This window comes from Mirounga leonina, unplaced genomic scaffold (assembly GCF_011800145.1).
Source record: "Mirounga leonina isolate KUSES-001 unplaced genomic scaffold, KU_Mleo_1.0 Mir_175, whole genome shotgun sequence".
Classification (NCBI taxonomy): Eukaryota; Metazoa; Chordata; class Mammalia; order Carnivora; family Phocidae; genus Mirounga; species Mirounga leonina.
Window position 1 is genome coordinate 20,729,938 of NW_023270453.1, and position 12,869 is coordinate 20,742,806.

At 41.1% G+C, this 12,869-nt stretch overlaps 1 protein-coding gene across 1 annotated transcript in view; it reads left to right on the forward strand.

Moving 5' to 3' along the window:
- DIP2C (disco interacting protein 2 homolog C) overlaps window positions 1-12,869 on the forward strand; it is a 192,287-nt gene that overhangs the window by 40,916 nt on the left and 138,502 nt on the right. The window contains exon 5 of the mRNA XM_035022453.1: window positions 9,160-9,369. Within this exon, the coding sequence (XP_034878344.1) occupies window positions 9,160-9,369 (210 nt within the window). The remainder of the gene's footprint in view (window positions 1-9,159; window positions 9,370-12,869) is intronic.

Below are 12,869 nucleotides of genomic sequence, written 5' to 3' on the forward strand. Positions count from 1 at the left end.
TAATGCCCTCAAGTTCCCTCCACATCATAGCAAATGGCAAGATTTCATTCTTTTTATGGCTGAGTAGTATTCCATCGTATATATACACCACCTCTTTATCCATTCATCTGTCTGTGGACATTTGGGCTGTTTCCATATCTTGCTTATTGTAAATAATGCTACAAAAGACATGGGGGGGGCATATATCTTTTTGAATTAGGATTTTCATTTTCTTCTGATAAATACCCAGAAGCAGAATTGCTGGGTCATAGGGTAGCTCTATTTTTAACTTTTGAGGAACCTCCATACTGTTTTCGAGAAGGGCTGCACCAGTTTGCATCCCACCAACAGTGTAAGAGGGTTCCCCTTTCTCCACATCCTCACCAACACTTGTTATTTATTGTCTTTTTGATATTAGTCATTCTTACAGATGTGAAATGATACATGATTCTGATTTGTATTTGCCTGATGATGAGTGATGTTGAGTATCTTCTCATGTGTCTGTTGGCTATCTGCATATCTTCTCTGGAAAATGTCTGTTGAGGTCCTCTGCCCATTTTTTTACTCAGATAGTTTGGAATTTTTTTTTTTTTTTTTTTTTTTTGGTCTTGAGTTGTATGAGTTCTTTATATATTTTGGATCTTAACCCCTTATCAGATACGTGATGTGCAAACATCTTCTTCCATTCAATAGGTTGCCTTTTTGTTTTGTTTATGGTTTCTTCCACCGTGCAAAGCTTTTCAGTTTGAGAGTCTTAATTACTTACTTGTGCGTTTGTCTCCCTTGTGTGAGGAGACCGGTCCAAAAAACATTGCTAATATGTCCAAGAGTCTACTGGCTATTTTTTTTAGGACTCTTATGGTTTTCAGTGTCACATTTAGATCTGTAATCCATTTTGAGTTTGTTTTTGTGTATGGTGTAAGAAAGTGGTCAGTTTCATTCTTTTGCATGTAGCTCTCCAGTTTTCCCAACACCATTTGTTTAAGAGACTGTCTTTTTTTCCATTGCATAATCTTGCCTCACTTGTCATAGATTAATTGGGATTAATTGGGATAATCAACAGGGATTTATGTCTGGACTCTCTATTCTATTAATGTGGTGAAAAGTTTTATTTTGTACATATTTTTGTAACAAACAGGATGGATTTACAAGGATAACAAACCCACTTAAACCAAGTGTTTAGAACTAGACAGTATTCAAGGAGATAGATATTCAAGGAGATTCAATTTTTCTGAGCTACTTTTTTATGAAAAATGATGAGTTTAAAATGCAAGAAGCAGGGCGCCTGGGTGGCTCAGTCATTGAGCGTCTGCTTTCAGCTCGGGTCATGATCCCAGGGTCCTGGGATTGAGTCCCACGTCGGGCTCCCTCCTCAGTGGGAGGCCTGCTCTCCCTCTCCCACTCCCGCTGCTTGTGTTCCTGCTCTTGCTATCTCTGTCTCTGTCAAACAAATAAATGAAATCTTAAAAAAAAAAAAATGCAAGAAGCAATGTGATTTTTTATGTATATGCTTTTTCACATGTTGAATCCATCCTCAGAAATGTTATTTTGTCATACATGATGAAAGACAAAACTTTAGAAAATCAAACATTGTACAGATATCTTTGCAAAATATAAAAGAACATTATTGGAAATGTTATTTTTGATGAAATTTTTGCATTTAATTATTTGACTAGCCCTTTCTTGTACACCATATAATACCTTTTGTAAATTGTCATTTAAGAGTCCTAGCGATAATATCACATATGGAATAGTTTTGTACAATCAAATGCCAGTACCCTTATCATAACAATTTTTATTCACAACCTATTTTGTGCGTAGCAGTTGTCTACATATTTATAACCATACTTGTACAAGACCTTAGGGCTAAGCTTCATTTTCTCTCATTCTGCTTTCCTTGGTTGCTGATAACATTTGTTAGAATTCATCTCATGTCCACTGCTCTTCAGAGCATATTCCTGAAATATATGTTTTCTGTGTGAAAGGACTAGTCACTGACCAGTATCATAGTCTCTGGAAAAGATCTAATTAGGATGGTTACACTGCCAGTCTTTTATAGGAGAAGCTTTCCTTTGGTTTTTACATACAAAACTATAACAAGAATTTGCCAGCACTTCTGCTTCTCACCATAAAGAAATAACTGGTACTAGACTAACCCAAGCACTATAAGCAACTATAAAATTGCCCCAGATGAATGGGGCAGCTGTTCTGGCTGTGGACCTCCAGCAGTGAAAGAGCACCCTGAGAGCAGGACAACTTGTGAGGTGAGCCCCACGGCCCAGGGATTGAGATCTGAATGAGATTGGCCACTCTGCTCCCTTGAAGAGGCAGAGATCTGAGTTCAGCAGATGAAAGGACTAGAGCTTTCCACTGATCCACACTAGCAAAGAATAACTCCAAGTCTGCTCAGGGTCAAGATGACCAACCAGTAATTGACATGCTTGCTAAAATAAGAATTATGAGGCTTTAGAGGAAGATTATAGAATCCAGAGTCTCAACATGCCACCCACAATGTCTACTACTCTGTAAACAATCACCAGGTATGAAGAGATATAGGAAATGTAATCTGTGGCCACAGGAAAAGGAATCAATATAAAATGAACATAAGATGGCCTCCATTGTGCTCTTGGTAACCACTAACCACGTGTGGCTGGCCTCAATTGTATTTGCTATAAATGTGAAATTCACACCATATTTTGTAGAGTTAATATGAAAAAAATCACTGGAAGGTATTTAATTAATTTTCATATTTATTATTTATTGAGATAATATTTTGAGTTAAAACATTCTTAAAATTATATCTATTCATGTACTTTTTAATGTGGTTACTATAAGGTTTAAAACTATGTAATGAGACTCATATTTCTGTGGAGAGCTCTGGTTAGGTGTTTGAAATAACAGGAGACGGAGTTTTTAAATCTGTGATTATAAATATTTATTCAGCCAAATGAAAATAGGTTAAAGAACAAAAGGAAAATATTGTCTTAATATGTAAGCTGAGCAGAGAAAGGAAATTTCAGGGGAAGTTTCACTGGATTAGTATAACATCAGATTGGAGAAGGAAGATGAGTCTGTACACCTGAAAAGAGATGAAGAGAAATTAACCAAACTGAAGAACAGGGAGACACAATTAAAGAAGTTAACAGAAGAACCTTAAGTATCTACGGTACAGTGTTAACCTACTTTTAACTGGACTCCAAGAAGGAAGAGAGTGAGAAGAGGACAGAAAAACTATTGGAAGAAATAAGAGTTAAGAACTCTGATTGATGTAAAATGCCACCTTACAGATCCCAGAAGTTCAGTGAATCCAAAGTAGGATAAGTATAAAAAAATCATACCTAAGTTCACAATAGTCAAAGTGCTGAAACCCAAAGATTAAGAAGAAATCTTGAAAGTAATCAGAGGAAAACATATTACATACAAGAGAACATCATATGAATGATGAATGACTTACATGAAGACACCATAGAGACCAGAAGGCAATAGAAGGACATATTTAAAGTCCTAAAGGGAAAAAACAAAACTGTCAACTCATATCCAGAGAAAATATCCTTAACAAACAAGGATGAAATGAAGACATAATGAAATACACGAAAACTGAGAGAATATGGTGCCAGCAGAGATGCACGGCAAACATGTTAATGGATGTCATTTAGGCTGATGGGAAATGATACTAGACAAAAAACGTAATCTATAAAAATGAAAAAGAGCACTGGATACAGTAAGTAGTTGGGTAAACATGGAATACTATGCTTTCTTATTGTAATTTGCTTTAAAACACCTGTACTTAAGACAAAGGTGGGTGAATGGAATTATACTGTTGTATGATTATTACTTTTGTGAATTGGAAAGCAGAATGTGAACAGTAGAAAATGAGTAGTGTCAGGTGTGTTATGAGTAGAGGTGAAAGTTTATAGTGTCAGATTTGAAGAGCAAATAGAATATTGACCCCATATTGGGTCTGTTAAGGATGCATACTGTTAGCCCTACATCAACCACTAAAAAATAAGAAGTAGAGGTAAGAATTTAATAGAAGACATAAAATGAAATGTAAAAAAATATGGTTAGTAGAAGACAGGAACTAATGAATCATTGAACACTACATCAAAAACTGATGTATTATATGTTGGCTAATTGAACATAATAAAAAAAAGAAGATAGGAAAAATCAACAGATGGAAAAAATAGGAGAAATGAATGGAAATCAAATAGCAAAATACTAGATTTAAGCCCACTTATGTCAGTGATTACAATAATTCTGAATGGACCAAATACTGAATTAAAAGATTGAAATTGTCAGACTGGTTAAAAAAAAAAAGAAGATACATCTCTATGTTGTCTATAAGAGACACAGCCATATTTTTTTTTAAGTAAACTCTTCCTCCAGTGTGGGGCTCAAACTTCACAACCCCAAGATGAAGAGTCACATGCTGCACCAACTGAGCGAACCAGGACACATTTAAATAAAAAATTAGGATAATTAAGAATACAAGATTGAAGAAATACACAATGCAAACATTAAATGTAAAGCAAACAAGTCTTTCTTAGTATCAAATAGCAAGACAAAGGTAGTACAAGATATAAAGAGGAACCTTGCATAATGGAAAGTGAATAATTCATCAGGAAGACATAATAATGAATATATAATCAAAACAGCATTATAATTTATAAAGGATAACCCCAAAGACACAGATGTAGTGAAAAGAAGGGCCATATGCACCCCAATGTTCATAGCAGCAATGTCCACAATAGCCAAACTGTGGAAAGAGCCGAGATGCCCTTCAACAGATGAATGGATAAAGAAGATGTGGTCCGTATATACAATGGAATATTACTCAGCCATCAGAAAGGATGAATACCCAACTTTTATATCAACATGGATGGGACTGGAGATTATGCTAAGTGAAATAAGTCAAGCAGAGAAAGTCAATTATATGGTTTCACTTATTTGTGGAACATAAGGAGTAGCATGGAGGACATTAGGAGAAGGAAGGAAAAAATGAAGGGGGGGAAATCGGAGGGGGAGATGAACCATAAGAGACTATGGACTCTGAGAAACAAACTGAGGGTTTTAGAGGGGAGGGGGGTGAGGGGATGGGTTAGCCCGGTGATGGGTATTTAGGAGGGCATGTACTGCATGGAGCACTGGGTGTTATACGAAAACAATGAATCATGGATCACTACATCAAAAACTAATGATGTATTGTATGGTGACTAACATAATAAAATTAAATTAAATTAAAAAATAATTTATAAAGGAGAAACTGGCATAATGAGGGAAAATAAAAAAATCAAGAATAATAATTGGAGATTTAAACAATACCTTTCTTAAATAATAAGTAGCCAAAAGAACACTATCCTCCAACTTGATGCAGTTTATATTCACAGAATATTATACTCAACTACTATAGAACACACATTCATCTTTAATACCTTCCTTGAGGTATAATTTACATTCCATAAAACTAATCTGCAAGTGTGTAACTCAATGATTTTTAATAAATATATAGATTTTGCAGCCACTGCCACAGTCTAGTTTTAGAACATTTCCATCACCCCAAAAGTTTCCTTGTGCCCATTTGCAGTTAATTCCCATTCTCACATTGAGCCATAGGGAGCCACTGATCTAATTTATATGCCTCTATAAATATTATAGACATTTTATAAATAAAATTATAAAATACATTCTTTTGCATCTTGCTTCTTTAGGATAATATTTTTGAGCATCCTCCATGTTGTCGCATGCATCGATTCATTCCTTCTTGTGGCTGAATTGTATCCTATTAGATACACCACATTTTGGTTATCCACTCACTAGTTGGTCGATATTTAGCTTCTTTCCAGTTTTTGGCTATTATGAATAAGATTGCTATCCACATTTACGTACATATGTTTGTGTATACATATATTATTTATCTTGAGTAGATTCCTAGGGGTTGAGTTAATGAATCTTACGGTTAGTTTATGCTGAACTTTCAGGAAACTGCCAAATTGTTTCCATATGGCTGCCACCATTTTATATTCCCACTAGCAATATATGAGGATTTCAGTTTCTCAGCATCCTTACCAACACTTAGTATTGTCGGTATTTTTTATTGTAGCTATTCTAGTGGATATGAAATATAATCTCATCGTGGTTTTAATTTGCGTTTTTGAATGGGCCTATTTGCTATTTGTATATATTCATTGGTTAAGTGTCCACACTTTTTCCCATTTTTAAAATGAATTGTCTGTCTTCTCACTAGTTAAGAGTTCTTTATATAATCTGATTTCAAGTCCTTTGCCAGATACACAATTTGCAAACTATGTTTGCCTTCCCTTAATTGTGTTTAGATCTGTATAAAGATATTTTGTAACTTTATCTTATATCCTGTGACCTTGCTAAACATTCATTAATTCAGGAATTGTTTAGTGTATTCCTTGGGATTTTCTACATACAAGATCATATTATCTGTGACTAAAGAATGTTTTAATGTTTCCGTTCCAATCTGGATGCCTTTAAGTTACTCTTTTTGCTGTATTTCACTGGCTGGAGCTTTAGCAGATAATGTTGAATAAAAGTGGTAAGAGGGGATATCCTTACCTGAGTCTTGATCTTAGGGGAAACATGTTCAGTCTGAACATTAAATGCAGTGTTAGGTATGGGTTTTCACAGATGCCCTATGTTAGGTTGAGGAAGTTCCTTTCTATTCCTGCATTGTGGAGAGGTTTTATCATGAGTTAATGTTAGATTTTGTGAAATACTTTTTCTGTGACTTTCAAGGTTAATTTAGGGTTTTTCTCCCTTTATTTATATGAGGTATAACATTAATTCACTTTTGAATGTCACCACTTGGTCCTGGTATGTACTAACCATTTTATATGTTGCTTGGTTGTTTGCTAATACTTTTTGAGGATTTTTGTGTCTGTGTCACAAGGGATATTTTTCTGTGGTTTTCTTGTGAAAAGGTTTGGGGTAGGAATGAAAGGTTGACAGTAAAGAGGCATGAGAACACTTGGGAGGGAGATGGTAATATTTGGATGGATATATGGGTGTATGCATTTCTCAAAAACTGTAAATCTGAGGACTTGAACATTTTTCCCAACAAGATACAGATGGCCAATAATGCAAGAAAAAATGTACCACATCAGAGATCATTAGGGAAACACAAGTCAAAACCACAATGAGATACCACCTCTACCACCTCACACCCACTAGGATGGCTACTGTAAAAAAAAAAAAAAAGGCAGAAAATTACAAGTGTTGGTGAGGACATGGAGAAATTTGAACCTTTGTGCACTGTTGGTGGCAATGGAAAAAGGTGCCACCTCTGTGGTAAACAGTATGGCAGTTTCTTACAAAATTAAAAATAAAAATATTACATGACCCAGCAATTCCACTTCTGGGTCTATAGCCAAAAGGATTGAATGCAGGGTCTCAAAGAGATAATTGTACGGCCATATTCAGAAGAGCGCTATGATAGCTAGGACATGGAAGCAGCCCATGTCCGTCCACAGATGAATGTGTAAGTAAAATGCAGTATACACATGAGACAGAATATAATTCACCCTTAAAAAGGAAGGACATTCTGCAATACACCACAACATGGATGAATCTTGAGGATGTTATGCTGAGTGAAATAGCCATGCACACAAAGACAAATACTGTACGATTTCACTTGTATGAGGTACTGAAAGTGGCCCACATCATGTATAGAGAAAGCAAAATGGTGGTCCAGGGCCTGTGGGGAGGGGAGGATGGAGGGTTATTGTTTAATGGGGACAGAGTTTCAGATCTGCAAGATGAAGAGAACCTATTGAGGAAAATGGTGGGGACGGCTGCACAGATTGAGTGTATTTGATACCACCGAACTTCTTTAAAATGGTCAAGGTGGTAAATTTTAGGTTGTATTTTATCACAATCAAAAAAATTGAAAGAAGTCTTAGGTCTGAATACAAAAAAAAAAGATAGCACAGGTCATGTCACAATTTTAACAAAATGTGAGTATAAATATTCTTCACAAATATTGTTGTGTTGGAAAAAAAAAAGAATCCCGTGTCTCGACTTAAGAAAATTGTCATTTCTCTCATTGTCATTAGATGTTCTTGAGCTACTCACAGTCTTTTATTCCTCCTGGCATCTCCCATAACTCACAGTGGTAGGACCCAGAATTCACTCTTACATGGGTGTTTAAATAACAAGTACACCAATATTTAATTCTTGAAAACTTCTCTGCTTGGGGAAATCTTATTAAATGAAAATAGTTCCATTAATTTTAATGTACAGAGTGACATGTTTTATCTCAATCTAAGATGCACAATTTTCACAGAGGAAAAAAATTAGTAAATAGTGAAAAAATTTTATTAGAAATGAATTTTTTTAAGATTTTATTTATTTATTTGATAGAGACACAGCGAGAGAGGGAACACAAGCAGGGGGAGTGGGAGAGGGAGAAGCAGGCTCCCCGCGGAGCAGGGAGCCCGATGCGGGGCTCGATCCCAGGACTCTGGGATCATGACCTGAGCCGAAGGCAGACTCTTAGCCCACTGAGCCACCCAGGCGCCCCTAGAAATGAATGTTAAATACATTTAGCTTGCTCTTAATATGTAATGTGATGACGTATTGTCCTCACCAAAGGAGGAAGCAAAGTCTTGAGCATGTAGGTTGGTGGGAAAGAGATGGCAGTTCTTCTAACTTCTACACCATTGTCTCCACTGACATCTTACTCTTCGAGGACGCACATGGTTATCTTCACTCGCACAGAATTTAAAAATAAATTATAGCTCAGAGAAACACCTCTGGTCTCTAAAGGGCTACAAACACACTTTGAAACACATGAAAGTTCAACACCTCTTAGAGAATGCTGCCCCCATCCCTCTCGCTTGCTGTATGCGTGCCTGGAAATACTTGGTTTCTTCCCAAACGGTTGAGTGGAGCAAGTCGGCCAAGTGCCTTTGCCTGAAATTGTAGTATCCAAACAAGCAAACACACACATTTTTGTAGCATATTTATTTAAGGTGTTCTGGATGAAAAGTTCATTATACTAAAAAAATAATGCATTATCTGAGATGTGTAACTGGTTTTTAAGAGTTCAAAGCAAAAGGTGTTGGACAGGTAGTGCGTGTGGTGGGTCTTTGCTGGTGACGTTGGGTCTGGGTGTGTTTCTGGTCTGATGCACAGCGCATCTCCTCTCTTTCACAGATACATCTTCTGGCTCGGAAGACGAAGGCTCGGTGCAGGGTGACTCCCAGGGGACCCCCACCTCCAGCCAGGGCAGCATCAACATGGAGCACTGGATCAGCCAGGCCATCCACGGCTCCACCACCTCCACGACCTCTTCCTCTTCTACCCAAAGTGGGGGGAGCGGCGCCGCCCACCGGCTGGCCGACGTCATGGCCCAGACGCACATAGGTGAGTACCTCGCTCTCCTCGGTGAGCAGGGGGCTTTAGTGGCCGTGCCCTTGACGTTTACGAATCCCATCTGTGCATCTCGGCCGCGGGATCCATTCGAAGGATAGCACGGAGCCCAGCTCCAACTCTGGCTGCTTTGCTGCTTTGCTGCTTTGGTGAAACCCTTGGTTTTGCTGGTTTTCAGCATTCCGATGTCTCTGACGGCTAGATTGTCAGGGGCTTTCTGCGCATAAAGGAAAGCACGCTCGTTCGTTAGGGCGCCGTGGAACCCTGTGTCTGCACGTTTTCTCCTCACACTAAAACACGCTTCTACGTGGAGTTTTAATAGTGCTGATAAACAAGGCAGGGGATTTTAAAGTGAAGTTTCTATTACTTTGGGTATCATTTGAGGAGGTGGGGGCCTTAATCGCTTCTGCTGTAGCCTGCTCTCCACCCTTGGTATTCAGAGTTCTTGGCTGGTGCGTGTTCTGTCCTCTGTGGGTTCTGTGATGAGTAAGATCCTCTCTATCGGAACAAGCACACAGTTAGGAAGCATTGCCTGAGGTGTTTGAAACTAGCGTGAAAAGGAGATTAAGTAAGAATTACTGGAGCAGAAGAGGGCGTGTTGGATGAGCTGTGGTGTTGTCGGAATTGTGGGCAAAGAAGGGGCATGTCTTTCTGTCGCCACCCTGCCTGATGCTCCTTATGACCGGGAAATGAGTCCTTGTCTGGTATGCAAGGGGCAGTGGGGCAAGTACGGCGTCCAGATCTCTGCTCGCCCATTTCAGCGATGGATTAAGACTCTTGAACTTCCCAGTAAAGATCATTCACAGACTGAATTGCTTGCTTTGAATGTGGTGCCAGGATAGTTCAGGCTGTCCCCATTCAAACCACGACATGGACACAGGTCACCTCCCCACAGGACACGCACCCCTCACTGGGCCGCATGTACCCCTCGCCACACCAGACCTCATGTCTGCAGAAATCCCAAACTTAGGGAACAGGTAGAGATCGTACAAACATCTCAGACTCACAGGCTTTTGTTTCTAGATTATTAGCTACTTGAGAGAGTTCACAGAAACGCAAACCACTTTTTTAGGACTTTGCCCCTGGAGCACTCACTCAAATGAAGTTGAAGTTAAATGCTTCAGCTTTGAACTTTGCTGATAAAAGAATCAGAGGTGAGCTCTTTCTTCTCCGGCAGAAACTAGTCTGGTCTCCGTTCCCACACGAACGGCTGCTGACATCTTCAGAAAACACTTCTTCCTGTTTCGTTTTTTTGTTTGTTTGTTTGTTTTTTAAGATTTTATTTATTTATTTGAGAGAGAGAGAATGAGAGACAGAGAGCATGAGAGGGGGGAGGGTCAGAGGGAGAAACAGACTCCCTGCCTAGCAGGGAGCCCGATGCGGGACTCGATCCAGGGACTCCAGGATCATGACCTGAGCTGAAGGCAGTCGCTTAACCGACTGAGCCACCCAGGCGCCCCTTGTTTCGTTTTTTAGTGGGGAAAAAAAGGAACAATGATTCTTTGCTTTGTACGTCTCAGAGCTGTGGTGAGTAAAAAGGAGGAAATGGGAAAATTCTCATCTTTTGGACAGTGATGGTCCAGTGCCAGGTGGCATTATCAGAGCTCAGTTTTACACCCATGAGTGACAGCATCACCGAGAGTCAGTTAAAAACTAAAGAGAGCTGTGTGGCCGTGACGTAGGTCAGCTTCATCTCGCGTGCGTTCCAGAGCCTGAGGTGGCATCCGGGCGGGTCATCCGGCACCTGTGTGGATGGTTAGATGTGGGGTGTGGGGTCCATCCTCGTCTGCCGCTCACTCCAGCCTGGGGAGCCTGTGTGCTCTGATTCTGTTCACTTTTAAGGAAGAATCAGAATCTTGCCAAGAGAAACCTATAATTCCAAACAAATTAATCACTGCCTTCGGTTCTCCCTTTGTGACGTTTCGTGTGAAATCCTGGAGGAAATTATAGCGTGGAGGATTAAATTTATCGAGACTATAAAAGGTGGCGTGACTCACGTGCCTCACGCCTCAAGGCAACCCGAACAGAGCCTACAGCATCTGATGCTACAGTCATTCCTAATCGGGCACAAAGAGAAGTTCCTAGAATATCTGGAAATTTTCTGTAAATAGGAAAAATCTTGGAAGAAAGCAGTGGCAAAATACAATAAAACAGGGAATAAAGGAGAACGACGATTCCTCTGGCAGAGCAGAAGAGGTGAAGCTCGCACACCTGAGGCTGGGGTCTCCCTGCACAGCCTCTCACCCCCGAGAGCTCCCTGACCACTGCACGGTCAGCATGCTTTCCCGTCAAAGGGCCGGAGAGTAAGTGACTTGGGCTTCGTGGGCCCAGTGGTGTCTCTGCAGCTGTTCCACCCTGCTCTCTAGAACAAAGGCATCTGTAAGCAGGTGGGCGTGTCCGTGTGGCAAAAAACTTTATTTATAAGAACAGGTGGCAGGCTGCCCCTGATCCACCACTGGCCACCTCCTGCTAGAGAGCTCTACACCAGGCTCCTGGGACAGCAGGGAAAGGCGGACGGTGAGTTAGCTCACCCCAGGCAATGCGGACACTCCACCATGGGTTACAGATTTCTTGGGGTTCCTTTGGTGATCCAGGACTGGCTTGAGAGCAGGACCCGCGGCAGCTACCCCGACTGGGGGGTTTTTAGTTAGGTCCTCATGCAGGCTTCTCACCCTGTGTCATCATGTTTAGTTGAGCGGGAAGCTGATCCCTGCAGAAACGCTCGGGAACGGGGAGCGAACGTCACTGCCCATCTGTGTCCATCTGCTTGAGGAACGTTCTCTAACCACTGACGCCTCTCCAGCTCAGACGTCATCCTGTCTCTCGCTGCGTCTTCCTGTTTCCTTTTCTGGAGAGGGGTGCTCGCTCTTCTGAGGCCCATCCTTTCCTCTGATGCTGGCTCCCGGGAGGTCAGCTCTTCCCTCCCAGCTTGGGGTGTCACCGGCCGCTCACGGCCTCTGCTCACGGCCTACACCACACGCCAGCCCCCCCCCGGCACCGGGGCTCCTGTCCCGCCCTCTCTCTCCACGTTCTTGCTGACTTCGTGCACTCATGCGGTTTTCGAGGCTGCCTGCTCTTCACCGACACGCAGATCTGCATTTCCCACCATGAAATCCCTCACAGCCCCCATTTCAGAGCGCCTCCCAACACTGCACATGGGTCCCCCGTACCCCGAGACCAGCCTGTCGAAGAGGCTGTCCTCCCAGGAGCAGGCTTGAGACCCAAGCGCCATGGCTCCTTGTCCCCATCACCCTCGTGCATCCACGTCTGGGTGTTCGGCTGCCACACATGTTGCAAGCCTTGTTCCTCTCCGAGACTGTCCCCAGACCCCCACCTCCCTTCTGGACTGTCTCAGGCCCTTATGCCCTCATGTCCTTGCCTTTCTGGTTGTTCTGAGCCCTGCTGCTCCTTCAGCACTGTTAGGACACAGGTCCACTCCTGTTTCTTCCCAGAAATGCTCCTGCGATTTTCACCTCTCAGCACTCGCTTCTTTG